At 43.9% G+C, this 18,790-nt stretch overlaps 1 protein-coding gene across 1 annotated transcript in view; it reads left to right on the forward strand.

Annotated features, from left to right (window-relative positions):
- The window catches only part of Palm2 (paralemmin 2), a 142,352-nt gene that overhangs the window by 117,722 nt on the left and 5,840 nt on the right, over nucleotides 1-18,790 (forward strand). The window contains exons 4-5 of the mRNA XM_028779895.1: nucleotides 4,582-4,696; nucleotides 5,736-5,757. Of these exons, the coding sequence (XP_028635728.1) occupies nucleotides 4,582-4,696; nucleotides 5,736-5,757 (137 nt within the window). The remainder of the gene's footprint in view (nucleotides 1-4,581; nucleotides 4,697-5,735; nucleotides 5,758-18,790) is intronic.

Genomic DNA, 18,790 nt, shown 5'->3' on the forward strand with positions numbered 1-18,790 from the left:
GTAGATTTTTTTTTTAAGTCAGCCATATTTAACACAATTTTGAGTTGTTTTATAATCCCTTGAAGTATCTACTTCTGCTGGCAGTTAAACACACTCAGTTAATGTTGGGTTTGTATTTACATAGCTGTTAGCACTGTTTAACCCCTTGACTTGACACCAAGAAGTTGGTCCCTGCTTATCCCATAGCCTGTAAGACACTACTTTCTCAGCATGTGGTCTTGGGAAGTATTTTAAAGGCAATTGATTGTTTTTTAAATCAGGCAATCTAGTTAGACAAGGAATATGTAATTTTTAAATTTATTTTATGTATATGAGTACACTGTAGCTGTCTTCAGACACACCAGAAGAGGGCATCAGATCCCATTACAGATGGTTGTGAGCCACTGTGTGGTTGCTGGGAATTGAACTCAGGATCTCTGCAAGAACAGTCAGTGCTCTTAACTGCTGAGCCATCTCTCAAGTCCAATATGTGACTTTTTAAATTATAGTTTTATTAATTTACTTGTGTGTGTGTGTGTGTGTGTGTGTGTGTGTCTCCCCAGGAGTGGGAACATGTATGTCACAATGGATAAGTGAAAGTCAGAAGACAACTTCCAGAAGTTGATTCTCTCACGTTGCCAGACAGCAAGCACCTTAATGCACTGCCACGTCTGGCTGGGGATCAAAGCCAGGACTCCGAATATGCTAGTCAAGCACGCTAATGGTGAACTATACACCTAAGCATGATATTTTTTAAGTTGAATAGATACCAGAACTTATAAAAGCAAAATTTAAATAATTTGTAATTTATTACTCAATGACTGACATTTTCCTGTTTTTTCAGTCTTAATCATCATCAAAAAGGTAGCCCACTTCTATTCAGATTTGGACATAGTAGCTGGACAGGTTAAGTTCTTTGTAATCTTTCTACCTTAGTATTAGATTGACAAATATATACCTAATTATGAATACATATATATATATGTGTGTGTGTGTGTGTAGGCATATATATATGCCTACATGTCAAATATAATTAAGATATATGTTGCAGGAGTATATTAGAATATAAATATACATAATTTATGCACACACATATTCAACTAGTCTCAATTGCCTTTACAATAGTGCTATGTAACAAATTCCATCCACCTAGAATCCCAGCACTCAGGGGAGGATTATAAATCCAAGGCCAGCCAGGGCTACAGTAGCAAGACCCCATCAAAACAAACAAACACAGGACATGATGGTACAAGCTTTAAATCCAGGTACTTGGGGGATAGAGGCAGGGACAAAAGCAAAAGCAGGCAGATCTCTGTTAGAGGCTAGCCTGGTCTATACAGAGTTCCAGACGAGAGCTGCAGAGAGACTGTCTACAGCTAAAACAACCTCCCTCAAACTCATTGTCCTAAGTTTAAAGTTGTCTATTTATTCTTTCTGATGCTTTTGTAAGCAGGACTCTGCTGAGTGACTGTGTTACAGTGTGGTGTTCACTGGGCATGCCTTCTACCAATGATCTTCTACAGATCTCTCCTTTCTGAGGCCAAAGTTACCTTGTCTTCTCTTGGCTGTAGCCAAGAGGTACACAAAGAACAACCCAATGCAAATAAGCCTCTGTGCTTTTTGTCTTGTTTTTCTCTAATTTTCCCACTGGTATAGTTCATAGAAATGTATGCAGAAGATTTTGCTGGACATTTGGGACAGGAAAAGAGTCTTACATCTGCATTCACACCTCTGCATCCCTCGGCTCCTCTCCTTTGGATTCTATTTGCAGTCAGCCCACACACAGTCAGCCCACACACAGCCTCCCTAGTCAACGCTTGCTGGAGACTTTTCTCTGATTTAAGGGATTCTGATTGTCTCATCTCGTTGACTTTGTGCAACCGAATCCAGCTTTTGTACTGATTCATTGAATGTATGTATATTGAGAATATGTCTCCTTCCTCACCTTGATGAATTTTAATCCAGGTGGGGAAATTAATAATGCCTGTTTCTATTTGGAGGCCAGGTCATTCTTCTCTACAGGGACTGTTTTGTGCATCATAGGGTGTTTATTAGAATCCCTGGCCTTATACAGTAGACTTGATAAGAATGCTGATACATAGCAGTAATGGGTTAAGAAAGATGAAGGGATGAGGCTAAGGATGTCATTTAATTGGTAGAGTACTTGCCTAGCATCTGTCAGGCATTGGGTTCCACTCATAAGGAACCAGGTATGATGATGGTACATGCTTGTAATCTGACACTCAGGAGGCAGAGTCAGAAGGAATTTGAGGGGACTCTGGGATACTTGAGCCTCTGTCTTAGAACAAACAAAACAACAGGGGGAAAGGGTGCAGAAGTGGGAAGTCTCCCCTACAGGTGACTCTCTGGAAACTGGAGGGACAGGGGCACCTAAGATGAGACCTCAAGAATGGCTCAGGAAATATAGCACATCAGAGCAGAGAGCCACTGTGTAAGCTAAGCACAAACGGAATGGGGCATGGCAGTGATGGTGTGTGTGTGTGTGTGTGTGTGTGTGTGTGTGTGTGTGAGAGAGAGAGAGAGAGAGAGAGAGAGAGAGAGAAGGAGGGAGAGAGAAGGAGGGAGAGAAGCATGGGGATGTGGGGGAAAGAGTCAGTAGCACAGGGAGGCTGGATACTTGGGGTCCTGTAAGTCACATGACTCCCACTTTCACTGAGAGGAGTGATAAGTGTGTCTGACTCTGTGCTCATCTGAGGGACATACATTTCTTACATCCAGGGTCAAAAAAAACAAACAAACAAACAAAAAAACACCTGAGGTAAAAGCCCAGTTTCCCAGTTTCCCTATAATCATTTTATCTGTCCCTCACCTCTGAGAAATTTCACTCTGAATTCTTCATTTTAAGTGGTAGTCAGTTCCCAGGAGAGCTGAGACAACGGGAGAGGGGGAGAGATCACCTAATCAGGTTTCAACTACAGTGGAGCTTCCATGGTGGCCAAGGACAATGGCTAACAGCAAAAATGGATGAGTGAATGACCAATTGGTGAATGAATGAATGAATGAATGAATGAATGAATAATGAATGAATGAATAAACTACAAGTTCGAGAGGTCCAGAGTGCGGAGTCTTTTAGACAGAAGACATCCATCTCTGCATAATCTGCAATGACCTGGCTACAGTACAGCACTGGCCCTGTTTCCCAGAACATGCAATGTCTCCAAGCAAGGAATGTGTGAGACATTGTGGGGTAAATCCACTTAGAGCTAGGACAATGATTGGGAGTGGGGGCAAGAGTTCACCCTCCAGCCTTACATTGTTGTGTCAAAGCTCTGCAACAGGTGCTAAGCCATACCAGGTCTTGGTGGTCTCATCTCTAAAATGGGATTCCTGACTCATACAGCCATTGGGAAAGTTAACTGAAATAACTCATGTCTACTCGTCAGGGTTCTCTAGAGTAACAAAACTCATAGAATGAAACACCCGGGGGGGTGGGGGTGGGGGAGAAAGAGATCATGAACGACTCTTACAGGCTGCAGTTCAGTTAATCCAACAGGGCTGGATGTCTCATCAGGTCTTTCAATGTATGCTGGAGTTCTGACGAAGCAGGCTCTAATGCCAATGAAGGAATGTACTATCAAGGCAAGGGCAAGCAGGCAAAGGCAAGTTTCCTTCTTCCATGTCCTTATATAGACTTCCAGCAGAAGGTCTGTCCCAGATTTAAGGTACATCTTCCAGACTTAAGATCCGGATCAAAGTTCCAGATTTGAAGTAGGTTCACCCACCTCAAACCAAGCAAAAGATCTCTCACAGATGTGCCCTCAATTTCTGGATTGTAGTTCATTCCAAATGTAGGCATGTTGACAACCAAGAATAGCCATCACACCATGTGAATTAAGTCTTGGAACAGTGCTCAACAAAAGCTAATTATCACTCCTGCTGTTATACAAGAAGAGTACAGACACTGAGGTTTATCCCCCAAGTAACAGCCATAAGTATTCTGGAATATTCAAGGAGACTCTTAGCAGTGCTAAAAGTTCTCTTCTTGAAACTATATAGAATAGTAATAGCAATCAAGAGACTATCCAGAAACTTGGTGGTAGTTGTGTCTGTCCCATCCATTGTGTCTCTTTTTGTCAATAGGTCACTGAGGGAGAGACAGAAAGTCCAGGGTTCTGCCTAACTAGCTTACTTCTCAGCAAAATATTTCCTTTGAGGAACACTGGCCTTTTGCCCTTTGTCCTATGTCCTTTCCCCTTTGCCCTTTGGCTATCCAAAGAAAAAAACATGTTATTCTGAAATAGCTAGGAGAATATGAAGCTGTTTCCTTCTGATTGTATGTCCTGAGCTGTGTATACACAATCTACCTCTGAATAAGAAATACACACATCAGCAAGACAGTTGGAGTGCCAAGGAAATGGCCGTGAAGCACCAAAGCCACCCCTGGATTGTTTCCCTTTGATCAATGTCTTCCTGGCAACAAAGTTGTATGCACAGGATACTCTGTCATGGAAAAACTTTGGCCTGGTTTCTCAGTGTAGTGAACAATGAACGTTACAGGTCGCCAGCAGGAAGGTAGCTGCTCTCTTGCCAATGGATAGCAGGACAATAAAGCATCTTGTGCTCTGTTTGTGTGTCTTCCAGGCTGGAGCAGGAAATACAAGCGCTCGAAAGTGAAGAGTCCCAGATATCCGCCAAAGAGCAGATCATCCTCGAGAAACTGAAGGAGACAGAGAAATCCTTCAAGGACTTGCAGAAGGTGAAGGAAAAAAAAAAAAAAGCAGAGTTTCTCTAATCCAAATAAGGGCAGTCCCCTAGGAAAGGGCTGGAGCAGCGGCTCTCAACCTTCCCAATTCAGAGATCCTTTAATACAGTTCCTCATGTTGTCGTGACCCCAACCATAAAATTATTTCGTTGCTTCATCATAACTGTAACTTTGGTACTGTTATGGTCATAAATAAGTATCTGATATGCGGGATATCTGATATGGGACCCCCAAAGAAGTTGTGACCCACAGGTTGAGGACCACTGGGCTAGATGGTACCAGAGAAGTCTGAGCCATACACTCTAAAAAGAGAACAGAGGTGCCTGGTACTGGCGCTGTTCCTGCAGCAGAGTGGCTAGCCTGTCTTCATTAGGAGGCATGGGGACAAGTCTATTAAATTAATCCAATTTATATGCTGCTGTCCACACCCCACAGTTCCTCAATGTCTGAAAAGTTTTCAAATCATGCATTAGAATGGTAAGACCAGTTCCTATTAAGCAGATTAGATGACCTAATGTGGCTTTAATTAGAAATTTCCTTTCAAGTCTTTCCTTTATGAAAGGACTAGAAGGCAACGCTGTAGCAAATGGGCAGGAATTCCAATATACAGGGTGTAAATGCATGGGAATTCCCCTACGTAAAAATAAATGGCTCTGTGTGGTAACATCCAGAGAGGCCTTGAGGCGCTGAATTTCTCAGGACCACATTCTCAGTGATTAAAAAAGAAAAGAAACAAAGAAACACCCAAAAACCCCAAACCTGTATAAAATGAAATTCAAGATGGAATCCTTCTAATAGTGCATCTTCATCACGACTCAGAAGAGTTGCTGGATGATTGAAATTATCTCTCAGTAAGTTGATTGACATTCCATGTAAATTGGGAATATCAAATCCTTCATTGATCCCTGGAGAAAAGTAAGCTTGGGTCTTGCCTGCTGCTGGCCGAGTTCTGGGTCTGTATTTTAGGGGCTGGGAGTGGGATACGCCACACACACACACACAGTGACACTCTGCCCTGCTTTTGTCTCCACAGAGTTTCTCCACTGCTGATGGAGGTAAGTGCACAATGCCCTAGCTGTACTCCGATGCTCTCCTCCTGGTCCGCTGAGTGGTTCTCATTCATACAGACTCACCAGCAGAAAGATATGAAGGGAGACTTCCTAAGGGCATCCCAGGCAAGGGGCAGCAACCTAGCTGGCAGCACCCTAAGAGGTCACATTGCCATCTTCTCTGCCTCTGCCTTTTGACTTGATGCTCTTATTAGCACATTGACCAGCTCTCGGTCCCATGGCCTCAAGCATTTGCTGTCTGGACTTTTCTTGAAAGAGGTTGGCCAAAGAACATACTGGAGTCAGTATTAAGTCCCTTACAGGAATCGGCCCATCACCCCCAGTAACTAAGTCACATCAGAGGTAATTTGCTGTCTAGGAAAACTTCTGAGGCCTCTGGAGCTTTCTTTGCCCTCCTTCCCTCCATCCTTCCAGAACTATTCTAGAATCTGTCTAGCCTTCCAAGGAAACTGGGCTAGGAAAAATTCCCCTTCCTGCTGTGACATCTGACTCTGAGCCCTGGAAAGTGAGAGTAAGACTCTAGTCCCCATAATCCCAGCCAGACAGAAAGGGACAGGTCCTTCTCCTGTCCTCTCCTTTGCCTTCCTGGGCTGTGGGGATGAACTTGGGACTATGCTTCTGTGCTTCACTTCGTCCCCTACCTCAGCTATGAATGCAAAGTTGTTATTTTTATCTTGGTCCTCAGTAGATGGGCTTTGAAATGCAAGGACACATGGGAGCATCAGCTGCTACCTGCTTCTCTTGTGGCTCTCACACAGTCAGCCTCCAGCTCAGGAAGAAGATCAGAGGCCAGAGGAGTTGGCATCAGAACATTTCCCATTGTCATTCAGTACAAAAGGGGGAGATAGTTTTTAAAAGCATGATGATGTGTAATACATTTCTTCTGGATCGACCACAGACCAGACATTTGTATGTGGGACAGCTCTGACCGGCACAAAAGATAGGCAAAATAAAACAACAGAGAAGGTATCATGATTCTTTCCCCCAGCAAGTAAAAGACCTGGATCTGAGCTCCCTTGTAGGTGATCTTTGGGGAGACATAAAGGAGACCTTTTGTTCTCAGACCCCGTAGCAGGATCTCTGGGAGAAAAGAACCAAGCACATTTCTAGGAGGGAAGCCCAGCTTCTCTAGGATGTGACTCAGTTGGGGCTCTTCTGTGCTTTGAAAGTGGGAACAGATGAAGGGGAGGCCTTGGGAACATGGGAGCACTGCACAGAGAGAAGCAGAGTTTAGAGGAGGTAGAGTCACTGCCAGGCTGGCCTGGGGCTGGGTCAAAGACCCGCAGACCCGCAGACCTGCAGACCCACAGATACTTGCACCTGCAGAAGGCCTGTTGTGCTTTCATGCTGTGCCCCTCCCCCCTCCTCTAACCAGGACCTTCCTTGGAATTTTCTCTTATAGTTAGGGAAGGGAAGGCATCTGAATGTCCTGGCCCTGAGAAGGTTGTGACTAGATGCCTGTGTAGTCCACCACTCAATAAGCCAACATGGAGGCATATTACCATTGTTACCACTGTTTCTCTCATATGCACATCCATTCATTTCCTCTGTAGCCTTCCTGCTGTATTCTCTGGATCCTCCAAGTTTTCACAGAGGTAGGAGGAATCCTGACAAAACAAATTGGAAGCCTAAAGCTGGGTGAACACAGGTTTAGGAGAATATGATTTTCGGGGATCCTCAGGGGGGATTGTTGTGGTCTCACCTGTCCATCCCACACTGTGATTCCTAACTTCTGAGGTTCTTACTAAGCCTGGATGACTTCTCTGTCAGTTGCACTTACTAACCAAGAAAGAAATTTGTAGAAAGGCTAATAAGAATATGATTGATGCCTAGATCATTTCATGGTCTGAGATAAAACTTCCAATGTATCCCACTTGGGGGACTTTGAGAAGCCAGGTTTTGTTTCAAAGATCCTAAGTTGGTGAGACACTCTTAGAATCAGTCAACTCTTGTTATTAAGGCTTAGCAAGAAATTATTCTAAAATGATACTGAAAGAAAACCTTAGTTTCAGAGACATGCTGATTACAGAACTGAGTTCTATCTTGGACTAGAATAACTGTGTAGCTGCTGCAGAGTCAACCACAGCATCCTGTACCTATGAGTGCTGAGGAGGAGGATGGTGAATGTGATTGTGTGTGTGTGTGTGTGTCTGCAGACTCACACAGTGGCCCTTCTTTGGGTATCCTCTGATTATGACCTCACACATATTAGAAGAAGTAATAATATTGCTGAGTCTTTGATAGTTTTTGATGACAATACCCTGGTCATCAGGAACAGTTCATTTCACTCTTGATTGCAATTTCCTGATCAAGCCTCCAACCTGCATACGTGCTATTCTTATGGTGTTTTGTCTGAGTATAAATTACATATGGTACTTGCTTTAACTTCATTTATGTTGCTGTGATAAAATACCCAGACCCCCCCCCAATCAACTTTATGTTAACTCACAACCTCAGGTTACAGTCTATCATAGTAGGGATGGCAAAGCAACAGGAGTTTAAAACACCCACAGTCAAGAGCAGAGCGAAATGAATGCATACCTGCTTATTTGATCTCAGCTGCCTCTCTTCATTTATACTGTCCAAGATTCCATAACTAGGAGATGGTACCGCCCATAGTGGGCAGTTCTTCCCGTATCAATTAACATAAGACAATCTCTCAAGGGGCTGGACAGATTGCTTGTTCAGCATTTAAGACTACTTGTTGCACCTGGCAGTAGTGATGGCGCACGCCTTTAGTCCTAGCACTCAGGAGGCAGAATCAGGCTGAGCTCTGAGTTCAAAGCTAACCTGGTTTATAGAATGAGTTCTAGGACAGCCAAGGCTACACAGAAAAACCCTGTCTCAAAAAAAAAAAAGTGTCCTGGGCCTCTCCCAGTCTTGCTGTGAGATACTGATCTTAGATTCCTGTTCTATCCCAGTCTGTGGCATCCTGAGGCCACACCAAAACCTCCATCCAGTGATCGGGAAATCTCAATGTTTGGTTACTTACTACCTTACATTTTAAGGCGAGTTCTCACCAGAGCTAGCCCTCTAGCTGTAGTTATGTCTGTTCTTCATAACTGTTGTAATGTTTTAGCTGTGCAAAGATACACTCTACATTTCTGTCCCACGGGTGATGTTCTCCATCCTCTCTGACAGCAGAGAGAATGCTGAGAGACCCCTGGCTTTGACAGGAAGAGGACAGCTTAGTGACTGAGGCCAGCCAAAGGCCGTTTGTTATACTGTGTGCTGAGCTTTCACGGTCTCCTTGGATGTGTGACAAATAAGGTTTAGTGCTTTTTTTTTTAAGACAGTTTCTCTATGTAGTCCTGACCACTCTGGAACTTGCTATATAGACCAGGATGGCCTTAAATTCACCTAGATCTCCATGCTTCTGCCGCTGGAGCTCTGGGGTTAAAGGTATGCACCAGCACGCCCGACCTAAGGTTTGTATTTAGTGATGCATTAAGGGGGTTACTCTGGTCCTCCTCTGATGAGCCATGCAATCGTCTCCTAGAAGAAGTCATGCAGGCCCAGCACTCTAAGAGTTGTGGTCAGTGGGCTTATATCTGGTGCACATTAGACGTTTCATCATCAATTCACATCTGACTAGGAGAAGCCTCCTGGAGTAGGGTAAGACAGAAGCTTGGGCTACTTGCTCTTTAGAGGCACAGTCATCTCATGTCTGTAAGTGGCTCTTGCTTCCAGCTGCTGAAATGCTTACCCCAGCAACCCCACATTTAACAAAGAATGTACTAGACACACATGTGACCAGTCTCTGAGGTCTTACTTGATCTTACTGGCTTGAACCTCTATCTCTCATTTGAATTCGAGAAGCCACGCTTGCTGAGGTCCCATTCCAGAGATGTCTGGAAGTCTTCAGTGAAATGCGAAAGCTCTCCAAGTCTGGTCCAGTCATCTTCCTTCTCCTCATTCACCATAGTCCCAGAGGGCTGCTTCATCTTTTCACGAGCCATGGTAATCAAAATGTTCCCAGCCCCTGAAGAAGGGCTTATCCCACACTGCTATTGCTGGCCCTGCCTTGGGCTTGCTTGGGATAGACATCTTTCCACACCTCCCCCACTGTGGAAGCAGAGTAACAGCTGCCAGCTGAGTTCATAAGTAATAGATGTTTAAGGTTGGAGAAGAATATCCAACATTTATATGGCTATTCAGCCCTTGGTTCAGATCCAGACCCATCTTTAGGGACTCATCTCCAGGATGCTTCACAACCTTCTCCTAGCTAGATTTCTTCCCTGTAGTGAAAGGGTATTCAGATTTGTCTTTCCTGCCTGGGATCCAAGCTCCAGTGTATGTAAAGCTGGAGAGAGAAAGGAAACATGACCTTTACAGTCTAAAGTCTTCCCACCTGGTCCTTGTGCCTTGTTCCTCCATTTGTTCAGTTTGAGGGATTGTTTGAGACAGTCTTAGACTGTAGCCCTGGCTGGACCAGAATTCTACATATAGTGGGCTGGCCTCAGACTTATGGCAATCCTCCTGCCTCTGCCTCCTGAATACTGAGATTACAGGCATGCACTACCATATCTGCCTGAGTTTTCATTATTGCTCTTCTTGTTTTTTGTATTACTCTGTAGCCTGGGGTAACCTGGAACTCAGTATATTAACCCAGGCTGGCTCGACCTTATGGCAGTGCTCTGGCTTAGTCTCTCAAAAGCTGGGGTTACAGGTGTGAGAATCTTTTTCTATATCATGCCCTGGATTTTGTCCCATGTGGTTGATATGGAAAAATCCATTGTCTTAGAAAAATTCCACCTTTGCCCTACGAACATGATGGTCCAATGTCAGCACATCCTGCACTGTTCAGACTCATCGTGAGTCGGCGTATAGCCTGGTTGCCATAGAGTGGAATTGATCCTAGTCCAGTGTCTGTTTATAAGTCTTCCAGTGTGAAGACTAAAAGGGGTAGGGAACAAGAGAAGAATCTCTCAGAACTAAAGTAACATAACTATAAATAGGGGGCTGGAGAGATGGCTTAGCTACCAAGAGCACAAGCTCTGCAATCTTCAGATCTCATCCCAAACATAACAAGCCAGGCACCCCTGTAATCCCAGCTCCAAGAGTTGATAGGAACAGAAAGATTGCTAGCGTTTGCTAGCTTCCAGCCTAGCCAAGAAAATGCAAGCCCCTGGATTCATGGAGAGACCTTGCCTCAGAGGAATAAATGGAGGGCAATAGAAGAGGACACTGGACAACCTCTTCTGGCCTTTGTGGGTGCATCCATGTATACACACACGTTTACACTTAAGACACACATGTAAGTTTTTTTTTCAGTTAGAATAAGTATGAAATATGAAATAGGCACAAGACTGATAGGGACCAAAAGTGGGAGGACCTGAGGCTACCATTCAGGATCCTAAGGGAACTGTAGGCAGTGAGCCACAGACAGAATATAGAAGCTGCCGATAAACCGCAGTACAGATTCTGATGGGATATGTTGAGCCTGAGGTGATGGTGGAATCTTCAGTGCAGAGACACAGGGAGTAGTTATATGCAACTCCTGATAAGTGATTGTTGTTCCAGGATCCTTAACCACAATGCAGGGGAAGAAGAAGCGTCATACAGAGCCTAGCTTTAGTATCTTACAGAGCCAGGCTTTAGCATCGAACATAGCCAGGCTTTCTAGCATCTCCCTTCAACACTTTCCTGCTTCTCTCTGGGAGATACCCAGTTCTTTTTGTCTTGCTCCAGGCCTTTCCCTTCTCCTTCACTTGGCTTCCCTGCCAGTGTTCACCCCTTTGTGTCTCAACTCCTAGGTGGGCTGGACAAGGTGTTTATCCAAGTACAGCTAATGGTCTCCCTCCTTAGTCCAGTAATACTTCCTCTGCTGAACCAACAGTGGTGGTATTATTTACAACCTCAGCCTGAAGTAGCAAAATCACGAGATAAATTCTGGAGTTTGCTTTAATGTGTATAAGAAGTGGTCCTCTGAATAAATACATCTCAGAAAGTTCTGTTCCTAGTTCAGAGAATATTCTTGACTTTATCCCCTCTTTCCCTGCATTTATATTTTACTGTTACAATCAGAGATGGCATACACTAAATAACACAGTTGGTGGGCAAGCCACAGATTTCTATTTCCAGAATTTTATATTGATTTAAAATAAATGTATATACTCTGTAATTTCAACATATCGATAAACAATGGAGTGACTAAGCTAAATACATATTAAAGACATTTGCCATGTTGTTTTTTAAGGTTTGTTTTATGTTATATGTATGAGTACACTGTAGCTGTCTTCAGACACACCAGAAGAGGGCATTGGATTGGTGGTAGCCACTGTTACTTTTCTCTACCGGAGGGTGTCAGTGTATTGGACTTGTCTAGTATACACAAGGCCCTGGATTCAGCAACAGCATTGCAGGGAGAACAAAGAGTACCTTAGTGTGGTAAGAGGAGAAGGGGAGCACTCTGTTCCACACACATTTCAGTGTGGTGTCCCATGGTTGGTCACTTGTATTTAATTCATGATGACTCTAAGTGGCCCTCCTTGGCTTCTTTACACCATCGGGACTTATTGCCCTAGATTCTGGATCTTTCTGATAACTATTCCCACATACACAGTCCTGAGGGTTGAGCCCTCCAGCCAGGATGGATCACTCTTGCCTCAGCTGCTCTGCTGCTTTCCAGCCACCAGGCAAACATCCGGCACTGTTGACGCTGATCCTCTTGTCCAGTGACTGCCTGTGGGCCATTATGTAGGGCAGGAAAGCTGCTGTCTGGGCAGTGAACCCACTGGGCCTCCCAACACTGCGTCTGTTGTATTCCCTGTTTTCTACTACCAGATGCAGTAAGTTACCTTTCCTCTAAGCTCTCTGACTTGCCAATCTGCTCACCCACAACGGATCCATCACCCAAGTGGGAAAGGGCCAGCAGAGCGGCTGGTAAGTTCAGGGTCCTTTGTGCTTTGACAACAAGACTATCTGTGGGCTTGTGCTTCTCTGAGCTTTGTTTGTGAGATGGGTGTCCCTATGTCCTCATACAGGGAGGCTCATCCTCAGCCCAGTTTAAGATGTGGTACAGAGAGTGACCACACAGGGCAGGCTCAAGCCTATAGTTAACAGGGCTAGCAAGAGGAAGTTGTAAAGAAGTCATAGGGCATTGGCCTTCCAGCTTTAGTGGGAAGGGGACATCTTTTTCCAGTATCTGTGGTCACTGTATCTATCTCTGTTTTAAGGTGAATCTGTGATGTATCTCCGGGGTTTTTTATTTTCCTCACTGATGTTGAGCATACTGAAGGGGCTGGGTTGAGGGTTGGACTCGAGGCTGGGTGGGAAGGTTTTTTTTCAAAGATTATGAGTCTATTGTAAGAATCTTTTGGGAATCAAGCTCTTCCCATAGTATGAATACATACCCCCAAGTCTTCACTTTTCTTCTTAGTTCTTAGGGCATATATATTTGGGGTGAAAGCAAAAGTTTAAAGAATGTGTCCTTCTTGCTAATGATCTGGACAGGGGTACATTGTACAAACTCTATATTTGTGAGTGTAGAATATGAAAAGCCATGCTCAGAAATGTGCCTCAGAGATCAGAACACAAGGACATAAGAAATAACTCTCCCCACTAACCCGTTTGCTCTACTCAGTGAGCTGGGTTGGGGGTGCGCAAAAGAATGACTTGACCCGAGTTGCAGCTAGTACAGGTCAATTCAAATCTGGGCATTGGGTTTTGATTTATACATGCTAGATAAATTCATGTGTAAAATAAGTCTCATACTGGCACACTTAAGAAAATAAAATAATCGTGGGCTTTTAAAGCAGAGTAATCCTTATATAGGTCAACCTGAATATTTTTTGAAGCAAAAAGCCCCTCCTTGTTTGAGTATAAGAAAACATAAAACACCAGCCATTGACACAGGTGGCATGTGCACTAACTGAATTTCAGTGTCTAAAAGACAATTCTCACCACTTCCTTACATAATGCTTTTTCAAGAGTTCTAAAGCCTGGTGGGGTTGTGACATCTGGCTACACCTGGAATAGGTTCTGCATCCTTGGAGATCTAGCGGAGGGGTGAGCTGGAGCCTGAAGGTTGCATCTGTTCTTTGAAAGACTCACTAACAGCCATGCTGGAGACTCTTTTGAGTGCCCCAGGGTATACATCTAAGGTCAACTGGGGTAACATGTTGAAAAGTCATATGTCTTCCTACATGTTATTAACAAACTTGGTGCTGATGGATCCTGGCAATTTGTGGCAAGAAGCTTTTCAGGTTTTTTTTTTCTCAAAGGTTATGAAGTATGATCCCAGTAAAAGGCCAGTCAGCACCTAGATGTATGAATTCTTGTCAAAAGGTAGAAATAGTGGCAGATACCCTTAATCCCAGCACTCCGGAGGCAAAAGAATCCTATGGTTTTGAGAGCAGCCTGGTCTATGTAGTGAGTTCCAGGAAAGACAGGACTATGTAGAGAGACCCTGTCTCAAAGAGAAATTGAGAGAGAGGGTGAGCAGGAGAGAGAGAAGGAGGGAAGCAGGGAGAGAGGGAAGAAGAGAAGGAAGGAGGAACGAATTGGAACAGCATTGATAGCCCAGCAATATAAAGTGTGAAGTTCAATGGTAATGCACCCATGCAATAGAAGCCGCAAGTAAGAATATACCTCCTCTTACACCCTGGCGCCCTTCCAGTTTGAGGAGACTGTGAATGCACGATGACCCAGATAGAAAGTGTGTTTTCAGAAGTGTATTGTGATCAGAGCCTTTTAGAAAATAAATTTGCATTCACATTTATTAGCTAAGAACAGGTTTGCATTTAAGTGCCACTATTGGCTATCTAACGTCATGTGGTCAGCTGTTTTGCCGGGCTGTCTCTGGACTGGAGCGTTTACATCCGCCGTCAGGTTTACTGCAGAGTGTGCAGCATGCTTACCGGCAGCACACGCTAAGGTACAATCCACCTTGCTCTAGAAATGTCCTTTTGGAAATTCGTACAACCTCAGGCCATTTGAATGTCTCTACTGAGTATTGTTACTCACAGCATGATGGTTTAGAGTTTGGAAGGTTTGGGATTCTGTCTAAATAAAATGTGTTTGGAATTCCGAAACCCTATTTCAGCCCCTCCGAAATAGGATCCCAAGCCACCGTCATATCTCTTGCTGGGCAGAGTGTAACCTCAGCTCAAGTGATCCATTCCCTCTCCTGCTGGTTCTATTAGAACATTTCCCCTGATAGGACTATTATTTTTCTACCTCATCTTCCACCTTGTGGTCCTTATTCTGTCCCTGAAGCCATGTTAGGACACCTCACAGTCTCTTGGTTGTTTTTGACAAAACTACACCCACTCCTCTCCCCGCCCCCAGACACACTCCAGTCTTTTCAAAGTACAATGCTCAGAGCCCTCCAGGATACTCTGGGGTAGACCAAGATTCTCTCTCGAAACACACCACAGCTGTGGTGTCAGTCACCCCTGCCACTCAGCTTCCCTATCCAAGGTGAAGCCTTGGGGCTATTCTTCTGGGTGACCCTACTCAGCATCTCGGTCAATTCCATGACAGGCAATGTGTCTGAATGCTTTCAGCTAAACATGTAGTCTCAATTGCTTCCATGCATTTCACATGGACAAACCTTCAGAATGCCTTCATTTAGGTAGGTGCACATGTGTGTGTAGATGTGTATAAAAGGCCAGAAATTGAAGTCATGTGTCTTCTTCAATCATTTTCTATCTTATTCTTTGACACAGGTTTCTCCCAAACCTGTAGTAATTGCTTTGGCTGGACAGGCTGACCAACTCCAGAGATCCTTCTGCCTCAGCACTAGGAGTAGAGTCACATACTTCCACACCCCACTTTTTATGTTAATGCTGGGGATCCAGACTTAGGTCTCCATGCCTTCAAAGCTGCTACATAACCCACTGAGCCATCTCCCCAGCCCCCACTCAACACGTATATTTCTTACTCTCAAAAGAGAAAAGTGAGGAGCTATGTATCCTTATGGCCTGTGCCAATCTGACATGACCATTAACATTTCCTCTTGGCAAGTCATTGCTCCTGCATGTTGGGGATTTTCCAGAGTCACGGCAGGAAGGGAATGTGGTCATGATTTGACAACCAGAAGTCTAGTGTTCTTTCCCATTTCCAACTAAGAAGCACTTGTGTTTACATGTTGTGTTTCGGTATTAGATTTGAATCAAGGGTTTAACCATTTGAAAGCAGAAAACTCTTCTCTACCGTTAGGGTCTTTATAGGTCGGGATTACAGTACCTCACAATCTCACTTTTCTTCTTCAGTTCATTTCCGCCTCAACTATGGAAAAGCAGGCATTAGTTTTCATTGTTTTATTGATAAGAATGTTACAGGTTGCAACCAAAGCCGGGGCAGTGAGGTTACATATACCATTAGAGATCTCTCAGTTCTTGGCAACCTTAAATCAGCACCTATGAGCATGACTAGTCATCAAGATCTGATGACTGTCTCAACACCCAGAGTTCATGTGTCCAGCTTTTCCACAGAGACACAACATCTTTGCAATCTTGATGTATTTATATCCAACATTAGCTAGTCTTTCTAGGGACTTTAACCAAAACAAAAATGAGATCCCACTGTATAGTTTCAGTGTCATGGCTCCATACAGCACTTGGTAGCCTCTGCTCTTTGACAACTGTGTCTAGAGTTAATTTATCCCAAGTGTCACACTCCTATGGGATCTAGTGTCTCTCCTTTTTAAAAGTCAAAATGTTGAGTGTCAACCTGTAGCATCTGTAAAGCTTTGGATTCTTGAGGTAACATGACTGGGGAAGAGAACTGAGGCTCTGTGTTCAAAGCCCAGTGCAGCCATAGCTCTGGGCTCAGGATAAGTTTCCTGACTTGACTCAATAGGACTTTGTGTCTCCTCTATAATGTGCTTCTTTTAACTATTCGTCCTGGCTTGCTTTTATTAACCAAAAGAAGAGTGAAACCAGAGATAAGAAGCTAGCATTGTCTCTGATACCCACCAATAGCACTCATTTGTTAACTTCATTTATTCATTCATTCATTTATGGGTGTTTAGGTTATTTTAATTGATATAGAATAATGATATTTACAGGATACCCAGTGATAATTCAGGACAGGTATGAAATATGCAATAAATCAAGAATATCAGTATTTTCATCCTTTTATAAACATTAACCTTTTTTATGTTGGGAACCTATGATAAATTGTTGTAAACTGTCATTTACTTTATGTGTATTCTAGTAGCTATTTATGTGTAACTATTAAGTTATAAAATTCTACTATGCTGTAGAATACTAAGGTCTCTTGGGAAAACAATTGAGTCAAAAAAACATTTTTCATTCCTGGTTTTTGAAGTAAGAAATTGACCTTTGAGGTGAGAGGGAAAATCCACTCTAAATTAACTCCCTTGTTTTTATTGTTGATAGTGTAATGGCCAATCTTACATAACCAACCTCAAGAGAAGGTGTGAATACATGTGTGTATCTATAACCATATCCCCGCAATCGTATGTTGGTGTGTTTGCTCACCTTTGTATAACTTGCCTGTGAGAAGTTACAGTGTCGGCTACTGGGGTTCCTTCAGGCAGGACCTCAATATCCTCCTTTGTGAGTGACTATAATGATGTGCCTAAGACTGCTGTCCTGTGCATGCCACACATCACTGTCTTGCGAGCCACCTGGGCTGCACCAACACTGTGTAAATGAGGAATGATGAGGCCCAAAGATGAGTATGAGCAGGACACATGTTCAGATCCACTGTCTTTCTGCCTCTTCAGATGCCTCCCATAAAACTGATGAATGACAGCGAGGCATGTGATTCTGCTATGTGCACATGGCCCTCAGCCATTCTCCCCTCTTCTGTGACCTCTGTGAGGCAAAAGACCTGAGCTGGGAGTTCAAGCCTGAGTCAAGGGATTATACCATGATGGAATTTTCCATCCCTTGGGGCACAGTCGTGTCTGTGTGCTTGGGCTGATTCAGATGCCAGATCCTGCTCCTTGCTCTTCTTCTTTCCTGCATCAGGAGCCCTTGCTCTCTCTGCTATAGGCAGCTTACACCCTCACAGTTGCTTTCTGTTTGCCAGAGGTAAAGGGAGGCCCAGGAATGAGTCTGAACAGAACTAAGCATTATCTGCTGCCCAGACCCATCTCTCTAGGCTCCCCAAAGCCCTAGGCCATCACAAAAGTTTCTATCATTTGGGTATAGGGATTAGAGGGAAGGCTCTAAATCAAAACACCGAAAATAGCCACTCATTTGTATTCCTAAGTCGTATTGGCTCGTATTCATAGACACACTACCCAGTGGTCTTGTTGAATTAGTGGAAAACATAAAACAGTTTTATGTGCTCCACTCCTACTGATGTCGATGTACAAAGTTTGGAAGTCAACAATTGAATATATTGTTCACTAGAAGTGTACTTCCAGACTCTAAGCAGCCTCTCAGTGAAACTTTCATTAGACTGTCTTGAATCTCCTGTTCCCACCCACCTTATCCTGGAAGTCATGGAAAGCTTTTCTTCAGATCCTTCTCCTCATGTGCACAGGGCTCTCGGCCAGTCCTTGAGAGGCTCATGGCCAAGAAAGCACTTTCTTCATTTTCCCCATATGAGTCTCACCTCTGAATAGACTTCTGAAACCTTTCATACGGGGAGGCTTAAGGAATGTCAGGCCAACTGGAAGTCCTTCTGTGGCTACAGATGAAGGCATGCTAGAAGGGAGAAGCATCAATATAAATTTCTTGGCACAAGATGCTTTAAATTTGTATACGTTGAAAACAAAATGCTGTGAGGCTTGGTGGCACAAGCCTGTAACCCCAAAGCTGGGGAGGCTGAGGCAAAAAGATAGAGAGTGTAAGGCTAGCCTGAGCAACTGAAACGGACCATGTCTCAAAAGTAAAAAGATGTCAAGGGGCCAAGTGTGGTAGTCCCCACCTGTCACCCAGCACTTGGGAGGTACAAGCAGGAGGTTCAGGAGTTCAAGGTCATTCTGGACTACATAGGGAGTTTGAGGCCAGCCTAGACTATATGAAACTGTGCCTTAAAAGACAGACAGAGAGCGAGGGGGTGGGGGAAAGAGAGAGAGAGAGAGAGAGAGAGA

This window comes from Grammomys surdaster, unplaced genomic scaffold (genome assembly GCF_004785775.1).
Source record: "Grammomys surdaster isolate TR1022 unplaced genomic scaffold, NIH_TR_1.0 363, whole genome shotgun sequence".
Lineage (NCBI taxonomy): Eukaryota > Metazoa > Chordata > Mammalia > Rodentia > Muridae > Grammomys > Grammomys surdaster.